This window comes from Cibotium barometz, chromosome 1, assembly GCF_041138505.1.
Source record: "Cibotium barometz isolate CiBa-2024 chromosome 1, ASM4113850v1, whole genome shotgun sequence".
Taxonomy (NCBI): Eukaryota; Viridiplantae; Streptophyta; class Polypodiopsida; order Cyatheales; family Cibotiaceae; genus Cibotium; species Cibotium barometz.
In genome coordinates, this window is record NC_141046.1 from 67,891,052 (window position 1) to 67,907,192 (window position 16,141).

At 44.4% G+C, this 16,141-nt stretch overlaps 1 protein-coding gene across 1 annotated transcript in view; it reads right to left on the reverse strand.

The window, feature by feature from the left end:
• Positions 1-15,602, reverse strand: part of ALG3 (asparagine-linked glycosylation 3) — a 77,247-nt gene extending 61,645 nt beyond the window's left edge. The window contains exons 1-4 of the mRNA XM_086805693.1: positions 15,373-15,602; positions 15,255-15,289; positions 15,014-15,151; positions 6,448-6,516 (exon numbers count right to left, since the gene is read on the reverse strand). Of these exons, the coding sequence (XP_086661819.1) occupies positions 6,448-6,516; positions 15,014-15,151; positions 15,255-15,289; positions 15,373-15,550 (420 nt within the window). The 5' untranslated portion in view covers positions 15,551-15,602. The remainder of the gene's footprint in view (positions 1-6,447; positions 6,517-15,013; positions 15,152-15,254; positions 15,290-15,372) is intronic.
• Positions 15,603-16,141: the final 539 nt, after the last annotated feature.

Here is a 16,141-nt window from a genome sequence, read left to right on the forward strand (position 1 = left end):
ATGTGGGAGACACACACAGAGAAGAAGGGAGAGAGAGAGAGAGAGAGAGAGAGACATGTGGGGATAAGTCAACTCACAGTATGAGTGTGTGACTCCCCTATCACACATGTATATTTGCTCTAGTACACATAGTGCACTTAGTACATTAAAAGTACTAAGTGTACTATGTACTATAAAACTTATGGGCTAGTACACACTATAAGGGTGGGCATAATGCCTTTACCCCAACAGCGCCCAAGTGTTGAGAACTCTATTTATAGGCAAACAGTTGTCGTGGGCAGGTCGCTAGGTTTCATTTCCCACAATCAACTGTATAATCACTTCATAAGTAAGATTACCTTCTTCACACTTGTGGGCGCCCAGCTGAACGATAATATTTTGATCTGCCTACCCAATCCTAACCGGCTTAATCCACCAATAGCTGTGTGGGGTGCCCACCGTTCTGCACACAGCTATCCAGCACTCATCTTGCAGGTATGTTACACTCTTCCCTGCTAAAAGGGTAGCTATCCTACGCTGTACGCAATCCACATGAGCACCATGCACAAAAAAAACTCCAATCCAATCTCACCCATGGAACTGCATAGCCTAAAATATAGGAGACCACTTTGCATCCACTTCGGAGGACAACAGTCCATCCTCACCTTTTCAACACCAAAACCCACGAAAAAAAATTAAGCATCCTTCTATTGAAAACATTCAAGATAGACTCCCATCCAAAAGTAATGCACAAATTTCCATACACAAGTATCGCCTCAAATAAATCACCAAATCCCACTCTGCCAAATTTTCAAGCAGTCCTGTGGATGAAGAAGTCAAAAGAATAGAGGATATTCCTTTGAACTGTTGACTCAAACCTGTATCCACAAGTACTTCTCTCCAAGACCTATATGCTCCAGCCAAACTCCACCAACTCCCTATCGGACTATGATGCTAGGTCCTTCCTCTGGATACCTCTTTGTGGAGCATGTTCCACGAAATAGACTCAAAGCAAATACTCTGTCTCTTGTTAAATCAGCATCCAAGACATCTGTTTTTGCCTCTAGTGAAGAAACACCAACAACCATGTCCTGCAGTGACATAAGTCAAATCCACTGGCACACCCTGCATAGATGAAGACACATCCAATGACATGTCCTCCTATAATGGCACAAAAACTCAAGAAACTGCCACTTGAGCCAAAGATTAATCACTCCTATGATGGGAGAAAACACTTTCTTAGTCTCCTGGCTTCAGGCACACAACACATGGGATGCTGGAAAAGAAATTTTTGGCTGAACCCTAAGCCAAACTGTCAAAACCCCAGCTTTCCCCAAACGTGGTGTGCTCTCCTAACAGATGGGCTGCTTCCCTAGCCAAACAGCCCACACACACATGGAATGCTTGGATAGGAAAAAAATCCTAAACCTTATCTCTCATAACAACTATATGGGTCATAGTTGTCAAAACATCCAAACAAATGGTAACAGCAACCCCCAAAACATTTTGAAAACGGGAACAAATCCCAACGCCATGTGGCATGTCATCATGCCATGTCCTAGGGTTACTTGTATTCCATAGATAGGCTTCCATGCACTCGTAGGATTTTGTTCAAGATTACAACACGAGAAAAAGTTAGTTGAAGGTACACCACAATGGCAATGCCACAGTGGGACTTGGTACGGCACTCACGATCTTTTCATTGACAACTAGGTAGGACATTATTTTCACAAGTGTAAGCTTAATAATGTAGCCTTTCCCAACTTGCCAACCAACACTTCCAACGTTGTTGCCAACTGGGTTGGCAAAGGTTGGCTGGCAAGTTGGGATGCAAACCTCTCAGTGGGTTTGGCAATAGCTTCTCCTAGACAAAAACATGAGAACGAGGTTGGGGCCTTGCAAACGCCAAGTGTTGCCAACTACTATTCAAGTGCAAGTGTTAGCAAAGATGATTAACGCAACGGAAGACTTAACACAGCATAAGCACGTACTAATAACCTACAGCTAATCTATATTACAAATTTAAAAACTTACAAGAGAAATGTCTATATATCTAATGCAAAATTATCCCCAAAGTGTGACCAATTTTTGAATAACCCAAGTTGGTACAAAGCCTGGCTTTTCCCCAAACGCTGGCAACTCCTGGCTGTCTTCTACTTCCAATAGCACACTGTATGGCAGCTCAATTGTTGAGGATAAAGCTCAACTCATTAATTGATGAATCGGGGGCTGAGGGCTCTATTTAGGGGCACCCGCTGCTGGTCGAGGTCTCATCAGTTGGCCTTCAGAGTCCTCGTTGGCTGCCCTTCAAAGTCATGGGCTGGTCAACTGACTTTTTATTTCTTGAAATCAACTTTATAATGACTTAATAAAAAAAGGTCACTTTCTTCATGCATGTGAGCACCAAGTTGCCCCTTACTATTTTGGTCCGCTCACCCAATCCTTATCAGCCTGGTCACCCGGTGCATGGGCTGCCAATCATTCTGAATTTTGCTGTCCACAGCTCATCTTGCAGGTATGTCACAATTTGCGACAGTTTTCAGCCAAGGAAGATCACACTCTTTCTTTGCCTGGCCGTCCACAGTAGGCACTTGATTTGTGATCACCGATCGTCCTGCCTCCTAGGCGCCCCCCCAAAGACCGAGCAACATTGCCTTTGAGATCACCTGACGATGCTGGTTTGGAAGCAGATCTTGCACCTATTCACTTTGGACCCAAAGGACCTTCTGGATTGTGACTTGGGGGACCATCACATGGGCCATGGAGGGTCTATCACTCCTCTCTGAGAACGGAAAGGGTCTCACACTTCAGCTCACCGTCACTGCCGTCAAGGCCCTAGTGGCCCCCTGGACCCCCCTCACCTCCCCCCCCCCAACAAAAAAACCCACACTACCACGCGGTGGGAGCTCATCCACATAATTGCTGCATTGCACATCCGGTGAATGTGGTTCAACGAGGCCATCGAGGGCATAGTCACCCTGCCAGCAAAGACCATCCACTCTATCTAGGACCTCATTGTTACCCTCCAAGGGTGACTAGATAACCTGACAGGTGATTCACAGAGCATGCAACAGCACCTGGCAGCTCTCTTCCTCACTAGGATCCTGGGTCACTTCTTCACCAAGGGTACCTCGACATCACTTCACATTACAGTGTCTTTCCCCCCTCCCCCCACCTCTGCTGGTTGCAGTCCGCCAACATTCTGATGGAACTTTCTTGGAAAATAAAAAATTCACATGGTATAGATTGTCCATTATACAACAAAGTGCTGCTTGAAATGATTGCTTGCATGTTTACTTTAGAGATAATAACTATCTATAGGTAGCAAGGTTGCAGCCGTACGTACGTACGGATCGATCCGTACGTTTATTTTTTTAAAAAACCCCTTTTTGACCTTCAATGTACGAATTTGGGCTTATTTCGGAATTTCGCCTGCAGTGCTCTGTTTCGCTCTGTCTCTGCACACTGTGCACATTGCAACCAGGTAATTCTCACGCTCTCTCTCGCTCATGGCCTTGGTCCCTCATGATGCATCTCTGTCTCGTACTGTACTCTCTCTCTCTCTCTCTCTCTCTCTCTTTGGAGTGTACGCACAGGAGATCCGCCAGTGTCCGATGCGGCACATATTATGAGATGGAGGCACCTCCATAGTGTACCCCTCCGTCCCACATGATATTGTATCCCCTCACTATATTCCACTCACCTCCATAGCGTACCCTCCCCTCACTATATTCCAGTTCCACTTTCATTTTCTAGGTGCCAGTAGTATCATCTTTATTTTTCATTTTCTGGGTTTTTTTATCCAGACATTGTATCAGATCCACCATGATTTAACTTTTGGTCTCATAGGTCATTATGGCCTTTTGAAGACATTAATATAACATTTCATTTCATTTCATTTCATTTCTCCCTCTCTCTCTCTCTCTCTCTCTCTCTCTCTCTCTCTCTCTCTCAACTGCGAGTGGCCAATGTACTACATGATTAATCTCGTCTCTCTCTCGCTCCCTCCCGAGTCCCTCTCCCTCTCTCTCTCTCTCTCTCTTTCTTCCTTTGGAGTATGCTCTAAGCTCTCTCTCTCTCTTTCTTTGTGTCACACAGCTTCCAGGATCCAATATGCCGAAGCCATGCAACCCCTATTGGCAGGAGCACACCAATGTCATCCGTGTTATTAATACGCCAACCCAAGCTGGTTCTGGCACGCGTAGATGGCAGTGCAAGTATTGCAACTTCGAGCTCACGAGCACAATTTCTCATGTCGTGATACACTTGACAGGTATTGGCACCACCGGCAATTGTAGTGGGTGCAAGCAAGTGCCGCAGGATATCAGAGACAAGCTCATTGCTGAGAATTCATCAACAGCAAAGGGTTCAAAGAAGGTAAGGGGCAGCCAGCACACTCAAGATGCACTTCATGATGCGCTTGTGGGGGAGATGGGTGATGCTTGTGGGGGAGACGGAGGAGCATTCGTCGGGGGAAGCTGCCTGTTCGTACGCAGCGGACTCGGGCGAATGAGACTGTCACTCTCATTCATACTCAGAGTGAGCCAGGAGATGATGATGTAGCACATGGATCTCATGATACATCTTTCACATCATCACATGTGCCTGTGATGGCAGAGCCTGAGTATGACGACGAGGGCAATGTCCTGCCAGATGGGGACTTGCTCTCTTCTGGTGCATCGTCATCATCATCATCTGATGAGGAGTTTTGACTCTTAGATCACATTTCATTGTGGAGTCTAGACTCTGGACTAGCCCTTATGGGCCTTTTGAGGACATTTCTATGATGTAGTGTTGCAGCTTGCTATGTAGTATGTGCATTGTATTCAGTTTGTTTTGATGCATTTGCAGCCTTTTAACATGGATGAGAGTCGAGACTTTTGTTGTGTAAACACTGATTCATCAGTTTATATAGAGCTAAGAGTGGTGATTGGTGATTGAAGATTGATCTCTGATTGAAAACTGGTTTTGGTATCTGATGTTTGATTTCTGAAGTAACAAGTTTTACAACGTGCGGCAAGGGTTTTGTGATTACTAATCAAATGTGTATTAGCAAAGACCTTATTAGATTGTCTTGTAGGTCTCTCTCACAATTTAAAATGTATTTGGATCTTTTTATGTTTATTTTGATATGAGATGCCATATAGATTGATATTTTTTACAATGGTACGTATTTTACGTACACAAAAATTTTATCTGTACGGAACAATGTACAAATACGTACCGTACATTACGTATAGTACGTACACATCAACTATGATAGGTAGAAACTACTTAGGATCATGGAACTTTCCTTGGAAAATAAAATATTCATACAGTACCGATTGTCCACTACAACTATAAGGGACTCCTCCCAAGGATCACCTAATACATAAGCATAAACAAGATTAGAGAAACCAAATAAAAGGGGTGCAAGCTCACCACCCAACCGTAGTTTTGCGTCCACAAACCTCCCCTAAGCCAAGGGCTAAGGTTCCACTCCCATGAGTCCATGCCAGTCAGCCCTGCCCATAGGGATCCTTGGCAAGAGTACTCGTGATCCGCAATGTCCATGGCAGGAATGAGCCTCTTGGTCTAGGTCCGGACCACAATGAATCAATAATAACCCAAGACTCACTTGCTATAAATAACAGTACAATCATAAATAGCCAATCACCTTGCATTTATTAAATCTGAACCTTAGCCACCTAAATCTGTTGCTTTCCCTAATCCCAAGGCTCCCCTAACCTTGCCGGCTTAGTCCCTAACCCCAAGGATTAGTGCTAGGTACATAACAACAACCAAGGGGAGGATGAAAAGGCTTTTCCATCATATTTTTCTGAATCAAACTGTGCCTTGGAGGGGCAGCTATAAGCAATTGCAAGCTTGCCAAATGTGTCAGCAAGTGATAGGGATTAGCAGCCAGCTTGCCCCATGTATAAGCTTTTCCCGCAACTATGGTCATAACTATTGTGAAAAATCCAGCATATCCCACGTTATGATATCAACAAAATGTGGTCAACACAAAAATACACATAGAAAGGGTATCAAGATACATAAAGCAGCTTAGATGCAGAATCCAACCCAAAGGGTTTAAAAATCAAGTGACAGCCCTAGGGAGAAGAGGAGGTGTAGGTATGTACATAATTTCCTTGCATGATGGTAGTGAACAAGTTTTCGCCACGCTTATCTTTCATCCATACCAATAAAATGCATGTAGGAAATAACAGGCTAAAAAGCATCTCTAGCGATGGCAATTAACAAAAAAATTGGTTTCTTCAGATAACAATAAAATCGTTACTGTTCCCAGTCATTAAGACAATTGCCATTCTTTTCTTGGAAAATAATGCACCATCATGAAGGATGCTTAACATTACACAAACAGTTAGGAACACAAGGATAATCAAATCCAATGCTTAATGCCAAACCAAATCTTAGGAGACATCCCTTGGAAGTCAAATAATAATTTCAAAACAAAGAAAAACTCACCACTTTAGTTTGATAATAGATAGCCAAGACAATGCCCGTGTTTAGAATGTAGAGAAGACCAAACAGAATCTGAAAGATAGCAAAAGAAGCAAGTCATAGAAACATCTGGCCAGGTACATCGCTTTAACAATCTGTAAGACTTTAGCACATGCTTGTTAGTATCATTCCATTCAAAAGCTCCTCTATCTTAAACAAGAAAACAATATTCCAACTTTGTACCCCTGATTGCAAAAATCTTTCAGATCTTGCATTAGTCATGAAAGAAAGAACATCTCAAAACGCAGACTACAAACCAGCTCTCGAATGGAGCGATATGTACAACCCTTTTAACGAGATGTAATGGAAAAAAATAAAAGAGGGGACTCGCTCTCGGCTGGCCACTCTCCAAGAAAGTCTACATTGAGGTTTGGGGGGGGCACATTGGGGCCTGTAATGCCATGATCGGTGTGGATCAGAGTCGCCAATAAGGCGCTCGCACCTCCCTAAAATAATATCCGTCCAAATGTATCGGGCAGTCTCCTCGGGGGGAGGGGGGGGGGCGCGGGTTTGCCAAATATGCCAAGCCGAGATGTGAATGATGAGCTCCCAACACTGGCATACCCGGGTCTTCGGCGTCCACTGGGACGCTCATACGACTGAGGCTAATGAAATCCTCCTCATAGTGCATCTCCCCTACTCAGTACCCAAGCCACTGTCCCCCATATGACGAAGCGGAGGGGTGCTTGCCTCATAAGTGAATAGACGGAGGATCCGCCACCCATAGGTGAACTACCTCTTCGTTCCCACACTGAGTCGATGAAGATGGTGCTCCAACAAATCTAGTCACAAAATCCAATCGAGGAATTGCCCGATGTATAAGTGATGCCATACCCAATGATACCTTTGATATACTTTAGCACTCGCATCCCTTACTTCCAGTGGTTCTCTCGAGGCTGATTTGAGAACCTACTAAGAACACCAATTGCAAAGCTAGATGCAGGCCATGTATTGCATGGAAAGATCGAACTCCCCTCTACTCCTTCATATCCACAAGTGGAGTAAGCTTCGCATCAACCTCCATGGATGTAACCACTGACTTGCACTCAACCATGCCAAATTTCTCCCGCATGATTTTGTTGAGAAATCTGCTATGCTTGTATAATCCCAAAGATAGTCTCGGAAGTCTCCAATAGGCTCCGCACTTGCTACAATGTGCAGACCACCATGCGATAGCCAGGCAAGTACCAGTTGTGAAGCTACGGTGGCCTAGCAGCCACAGGAAGAGGGTCATCTTCAATAGCCGGAAGCTCTCCCATAACCGTCGCGAGGAGTCCAAGAGAAAACCTTGAGAGATACTTGTGAGTGCCACCAATAGGAGGCCGCAAGATTAAGGTCACACTCCTGGAGTAGAATGCAACGGCCTGACCTGGCTGTGTACTGGAAAAAAGAGGTACTATGTGAATCCAGTCTGCTGTGGAGGTCTCACCGTGACCACTCATCGAGATCTAACATGGACAAGAGCTACCTTGAACGACTTCATGACACAAAGGTGGCCTTTATAGAAAAGCCAACCATCTCGTGTCAAAAAGTGGCATGGTCCTCTGGCATCCAATGCATGTTCCCAGTGTGTACCGAATTCCTCGGAATCAGCATACATGTACTTATGTTATCTAGTCCCGTACCAACAAGGTCTAGTCTAGTGTTCTTAATCAAAGTCATTGTTCCCTTCCTGCTCAAAGCATCGACCATTGGATTGGCCTATCCTGGAAGGTACTCTATCATGCTACATAATTGTTGGAAAATCAATGCTAACAATCACTCCACTATACACTTGGCATTGTTTGAATCTAGTGCAATGCCTGATGGTCAGTGCGAACCTCAAATTCTTACCCATAAAGGAAAATGCTTCCAATGTTTCAAGCCTTGAATTACGGATAGGAGTTCCCATTCATACTTTTCTATGGAAAGTAACTTACAAGACATGTAAGCTACCGGATGGCCATTCTATTGTAAAACAACTCCAATTGCAATGTTGTCGCATCGGTGATTACTTGGAACGGCTCGTCCCATGAGGCAAGTGCTAGACAAGGAGCTTCTAACAAAGCCACCTTGAGGTTCTTGAATGCCTCCAAAGTCCATGAAGTTATTCGAATCCGCTACCTTCTGGTCTCGACACCCTTAAGCAGATCTGTAAGATCCGCCGAGAGGTCAGAGAACTTGTCAATGTGGGTGGAATATGCCTAGCATATGTCCCCAAATGTCCGACTAGCATGTGCTATCTATGATATCTCCCAAAAATGCCAGATAAATGCTAATAAATATTCTAAAAATACTAGATGCTATTTCAAGGCTTCTGCAATGAACTATATGCAATGGATGAATGATATGCAATATGCATAGTGCATTCTAATGCAAACCCTAAGGTTTCTACTAACTCTACATGCATGAATGAATCTCTTCAAGTGGGTTAAGGGACTTGACTGGCTGACTGACTCACTATGGTTGAGGAATGACCTACATAGCTCGTGCCTCACTTATCCTGGACTGAAGATTACAATGGGGTCACGACGTACGACAAATATCATCCTACAGGGTACTAATACTGTACAATGTTGCACTGATGATGATGAGCCATCTTGTCACCATGCACTACAGTGCAGAGTGCATGTGACACTCGGCCACTTTGGCCGGGTTAAGTCGGATGCTCTCAGCACTGATTATGTATCCAAGGTAGTGAACCTCAAACAAATAAAACTCTGACTTCTTCGCATTGACATAGAGCTCGTTGCTTTCCAACAACTTCAAAACTTTCTCCACATCAATGCATGCTACTCAACCATAGCCAAAAATACTAGTATGTCGTCCAAAAATATGAACACACACTTTCCATTTTAAGTCCCATAATATCCCCATCGTCAAGCCAAGGCACATATGCGCCATTTGGCCTAAGTAATGCCATGCAATTTTTTTAGAGACTAATGTGCATAGATTACAGTATCTTGAAAATTCCTTGAGGTCTTCATGGATGACCTTTGTGCCAGTTCTAAATGGAAGGAACATTAGTGGTGTTTACAAAAGGTATTGAAGAGATGTAGGTTATACCGAATCTCTCTCAACCCTTTTAAAAAATGCCAATTCGGGGTGTGATACAGAGTGACCTTGGAACACATTGCCTCATAACACAAAATTCTAATGATGATAGTAAGAGGCGTGGATCATTCTTGAGCCTAATAAATAGACATGACCACAAATTCATAGTGGGCCCGTTCCGTACGGAAGGCTGTCTTGGGAATGTCCCCCTCAACAATCCTAATTTAGTGGTACCCACTCTTCAAATCTAATTTCGAGAACAACTTGGCTCCATTCAGCCTCTCAAGAAAGCAATCTATTCGAGGCATCCAGAACTTGCTCTTGATAGTCAGCTTATTGAGTGCACGATAATCAACACACAATCGAAAAGAACCATCCTTTTTCCTAACGAACAGGATCGGGGCTACAAATGGCGACACATCCTTTTTCCTAACGAACAGGATCAGGGCTACAAATGGCGACACACTAGCGCATATGAAGCCAAATTGCAACATCGCTTAGAGTTGGCGGTCCAACTCCAATTCCATTGCCTTGAACAGGCAGTATGGAAACTTGCTCAGGGGATCCGAGCCTAGGAGGTCTATCTTGTGGTCCTCCGATCTAGATGGGGGAAGCTCGAGAGGGAGATTGTCCCGAAGAAAAATCTTCTAGAACTTGTCATGGAGAGCCTGCCACCTGGTACTTTTGGAAGCACTGGCCACCATCTTGGTAGTCTGGATATAAATCATTGCACATTGTGCGCCTTTTTGTATTTCGCGTTTAGCCTAGAAGTGGCTTGTGAGAGGAAAGTTTGGAATCCCTGGCTCACACTTTATGGTTACTGGGGCTTTGGACACATTCCGAGGTAATCCAGAAAGTGTGCCTGTCCCAATCAATGTCTAGCTGGAACTTGTGAAACCATTGAATTCTTCTCTGTGCAAGCAAGAGTGCGTCTCCGAAGGTGAAAGGTGGCTGGCCGAAACACACACTTCCCACTTGATTTGCATGTCAAGGCCATAAAGGAACTACCCTTTCTTATCCTTGTCAGAAATGCCTAATTGCAAACATAGGTTCGAAATTTTATTGACAAACTGCAAGACTGGTTGCACGTATTAACGTGCCCCCTGAACTCGTCTTCGAGTCGCTCATGGTAATGGAGCGATAGAAACCGTCGCTTAAGAACTAAGACGAACTTGTCCCAGACATAAGCTGCCGTACCTAATCTAGTGTGGACATGTGCCCACTAGGTCCACCATGGAATGGCCTCACCTTCTAAATACTAACTAGCCAAGATCACTTTGTAAGTATCATTTTTTCTTATAGCAGCAAAATAAGCTTCAAATTGATGCAACCAAGAATAAAAGGTCGTGGGGTCGAGTTTACCATTATACTTACTAAAGTTCATCCTCTCGAGAGAATGACTCGAGGAAGAAGCTGGTGTTGCTCGTGTCTAAAGCCGCAAGAAATATTTTGTGCTCCACGCGTCGCCTGGCATCTTCTTGTGAAGTAGCACAACATGATGTCCCCACGGTCTTCCATCAATTGAATCTCCACTGCTCGCATCTGCAACTCGAGTGTTGAACTCAGCTGTGGTGGTAACCCTCCAGAAGGGTTACCGAGAGAGGATCTGCTATCGAGACGTGGGACAGAGAAGGAAAGAGGAGTGGGGAGAAGGTCGGGAACATTTCGTTCTCATAATGGATCATGATTACCTAGCTCTATCTCAAACGAATGCGCCCTGAGTCCAAATCTCATCATTCACTTGTTATTTTTGCTATAGTGCTCCCGACGGAAAATGGATAATGAACACTAAAATCAAATCAAGTGAAGTGACCAGAATGGCACGTATGATAAGGTGTTCATAATAGTTGGTTTCACACCTATCATCCTTTATGACTTTGATGCCCGCTAATCACTTTTTTACTTATCCTCGACCACATAGCCACACAAATATGCCACCTAGGAGCTCCTAGGCCACCCGATATTGGCCTAGCTAGATCTAGCCTTAGACCAACATGAGCAAAGTGCCACTCACCAACAGCCAATCAAGGGACCCCTTTCAACACACCCCCCGTGAAATGGACCATTGTCACGTGCACAGCCGTGGACATGACTTGTCACATGCACAGCCGTGCCATGGCTTAATCTTCAGCATGAATAGCATAATCCCTGACTAATCCAGCAGTTAGGACAGCATGTAGGTGTAATCATCAACATCATCTTCATCAGTAGCATCAAAAGCATCATCAGTAGCATCAGCCATAGCAGTACATCATCATCATCAGCAGCAGCAGCAGCAACAGCAGCATTATCATCAGCATCCATACCATCGGAGGGCATGAGGACCCAGTCGGCAGCCCCCAAACCTCAGTCAGCAGCCAGACTAGCCAGAAGGGGCCCCAGAAAGCAGGCGGCCATGTGCCAAAGAGTAGGCCAAATGATTGGGCAATTAATAAAGGCGGCACAACATGAATTCAGAATTTTAAGGTTTATTTTGTCCATGAAGCTGGCCGACAGCGGGCCACTGGCCGATCAGCATCTCCAGACTGCATGAGGTCATCATTCATTAAAGTATTCAGCAGTTTATTCATTCATTTAGTAGAAGTAAATAGTAGCATGTAGAAAGGGGCCAGAAGGTCACCCCTATGGGGCTGACCAAGGGCCCAACCATGTATAGATAGTCATGTCACCTTCTTGTACCATATAAAAATACAAGAAAACCCTAACACCAGTCTCTCTCTTCTTCTCTCTCCTCTATCTTAATCATGTTTAAATTAGCATCTTGTTCTTAATCAAGCTTAGGGCTGTGGATCAATACAGCAAAGGCTTCCACGCATGCAACATTGGTATTAGAGCATTCAGGCTCAGCCATCTAAGAAAGGTGCCCAAATCCATGGAACAATGTAGCCAAGGTAGCATATGTGAGGTGGTCGGCAGCAAGCAAAGCCAATACATGGGAATTGTGTGCTCAAAGGAGCATATTGCAGGCACGGGGATATAGTGGAACAGATGCACAATTCTCAAACCAGACTTGGAATGGAATCACAGGAGTGACAGGTTTTCAGTCAAAGTGTCAAAATTAGTAGTCTAGGAAGAAGGATGATAGGTTTCCAACCCATCATCAAGTTTAGTAGGAAGGAATGTCACGTGCACAACCATGGACATGACTAAACCTCACATCTAACCCCATCTAATCCCTGATTTAGGCAGCAGTTTAAGAGTAATCCTAGGGCACTAGCAGTGCTCACTGCTCACACAAGTACAGAAGAAGCCCTACATGGTCACAGGAGCTGTCGGCCAGGTGGACAAAAGCAACCAGATAAGGTCAGCAGCATTCAATGCTTATTTAGTTGTCCTCTGCTGGTCGACAGCAGTCGGCCAGTTTACAGGGCATTATTGGAGCCTATATAAGGCTAGGCCAGCATAACACATAGGCATCTGATCCCCACCTCAGGGGCAGGTTGTAGTCTTTTGTTTTACCATTTTGTGAAGGCCAAAGGCCACACAGTTATTGTACAGTCATGTACAACTATTTGTACCGTATCAATATACTGAAAATACAGTTCACCTCTCTCTCCGCTCTGCTGTCTTATCATTGCTATTGCAGTAGTGTTCCTAATCACTAGGCTTAGGGCTGGATCAAGTGCAGCAAGGCTTCAAGGCTTCCGTGCATGCAACAGCCATACCCGGCTGTGAATTAATGACTCTGCATATTTGCAAAAGGAAAGGGTAGCTAGTGGAACACTCTCACTTGGGTCCCTAACCCGTCCATCAAAGTATGAGAAAGGGCTGCCTATCAAAGCAAGGAGTCAAGAATTCAAATTTTGGCTTAGCCTTAATGCTGCAGCTGGTTTAAAAATAGTGGAATGCAAAAAAATAGCCCTTCATGCACATAACGCTGAACCCCTACGAACGTGGCTGTCAGCTGACAAATCCACATGAGATGGCCACCCACAGCAACACTGCACCCATGCTGCATCACTGGCAGTAGAAATCCAATCCAGCAAAGCCCACACTTGGGCCATGCAGTGATAGATGCTCCCTGCTCAATCTTATGCCAACCACATGAGGTCAAAAGCATCCTCATGTTGCTTCTCCTTGAACTGTGGTCAGGGCTTTAGAGCAACAAGCAGCACAAGTAACATCGTGTCAAATCCAAGATACCGGCAAAAGCACCTCTCTAGAATCAGTAGATCAATTACAAGTCAGAAGTAAAGCACCGTGACCTTCTCCCCTTTACCATTGTGAACTAGTTCACAATTCAACAACCAAAGGAGAAGATCTGATGCACAAGAGCTCTTTCTTTGGTTACCTCCCACCGTCTCCATCTCCCAGAATGAAACTGTAGGCTAATGAAGCGCCCACTTCTACCAACCCCACCACACGTCTCAGAATGATGTGTACAGAGCACCGTGTTGGTTGATGTAACTCTCAAGGTCTTAACACGAGCCCAAACACAACTGCTACAAAGGGACCAAACCGAGAATCCTGCTTCGAACTCAGCACTCAAGGCCAGAAGAAGGAGAAGGGTGAGGAAGGTTGCATCATCATCACGAGAAAAAACATGCTTTCCTTTCTTTTCTCCACTTTTTTTATGCAAGACTTACTCTGATACCAACTATTACAACCTTGTAGATCACACAGGACCAAAACAAACCTGCACATACACATACACAATGCACATAAACAGACAAGGAAAGGAGTTGACCCCAACCATAGATAGACATGGAAAGGAGTTGACGCCAACCATAGTTCCAACACCTCTGGACCACCCCCAAGCATAAAAAAATCAAGACGGATGTAACGTGACCTCAGGCCTAAGACAACATTGCCTGTAAATGACTATCAGGTGAGTCCCATATCTCACCCGGAGTTTATCCAAGGGATTCAATAGCTCACTATCCACCTTTTGAGCTAGGCTCGACAGTCAGTTATGTGCAACCCCACTCAATTTTATAGGCCCCGAGCACTATTTCAAACCCACTTTTATGTGATTATTTACAAACTCCGTGAATGGCCAAATGCTGATCCATGCTACGCATAGGACAACAACCATGCCTCCCACCTCCAATCCATGCCTACGATGCGGAGCTAAACCTCCATACGTGCAGGTAAGAAGAATCAGAGGTCCTCTCAAAAGGCACACCATCATTAAATCACAATGCAATCCCAAACAGGTAGAAGTAGATGGACTCTCCCAATGGTCACTCAATTCACTTAAGAATGCAAAGAGGCATTAAGACAGTCTGATCCTCATTTGCACCGAGGTCAAGCCCGATCTCATTGTCCCCTCTCTCTTATCACTGCCGGGAGATTACGGCCTTATTGAACCATTGGGTTCTTCTATCTTTTCCAAGAATCATTGCTTCAATTTATTTGATGCAACTTTTACTGAAGAGGTCAGATCAGCTTTGATTAGAGAAGATTCTAGAAAAATGTAATGGCTAAAAAATAATGATTATGAGATAGATAGCGGAAGGGCATGAGTGTTCGAATGAGGAAACAAAAAGGACTTTACCTGTGCTTGAAACACGGCACCACCAGTGAGGTACTGGATGGCAGTATAGAAGTAGAGAAATCCTGCAGGATACACTAGGGGGCCAGTGTCTCCTCTGAGGTTTGTATAATTTCTCTCTCCTCCCAGAAAACCTTCCACCTATTTCTCAAATGGGCAAGGTTAGAAGGTGTCATTAGCTTTGATTAAGATTCCAGAGATGCTAAACACTTCAAGAAGCTTTAACCACATGATGTAGAGTCACCTGGGACATGTAGGCATCCCAATCAATCTTGGTATCTGCACAAACGTACATATATTTATGCTAGAAAATTTGGCATTGAAAACTGTGGAGAACTGGGTGTGAAAGTGTGTACTCGTACATGGCACTGCGTTTATGATGAGAGCGGTGAGCAAAGTATCGCCCAACAGCAACATGGCTATGGTGATGAGGGCGTTTCTGTCCCATGCTGACAAGCCATCGTCATCCGACGCTGGCCGTACGTGTTCGGGAGCTGGTCGTGCATGCGACGCCGGCCGTACAGAGGCTGCTCGTACCATTTTGACCGAGTGACGAGAGTGATTAAATCGTCCTCGTTTCCCCCAAATTTTCATGGGCGTGGGCGTCGCTTTTTTTCCCATCTTTTTGTTCAAATATATGTATATATTTATGTTTATTTTTTTATTTTTGTCCATTAGATCTCTTTTTTTGGACCAATAGATATAAATATTTATTCACCAAAAAGAAATTTTACATCAGCTTTATTATCATTCAGACCTGTAGTTTACTCTCTCTTTTTTGGGTCCAATAGATATATTTATTTATTTACCAAAAAGCAACTTGCGGCTGTGCTTGCTATTTGAAACGAGCAGGACTGTGGGGGCGAGTAGGATGAGGGTGAGGGGGGCCAAGGACGATGAGGAGGAGGGGATGGAGGGGGCGATGGCGAGGACAAGGGAGGGTGAAGGGAGAAAGTAGCCTTAGACAAAAATAAATTAATTAAGTGATCACTTAATTAATACAACCCAAACAAATGTAAGTAGTACATCAGCTTTATCATCATTTAGACCCTGTTTAGTAAACTACAGATCAAAGACCATCTATTATCCTCCAATACAAAAGAAGACTTTTCCCATGAGTTTGGGATTGCC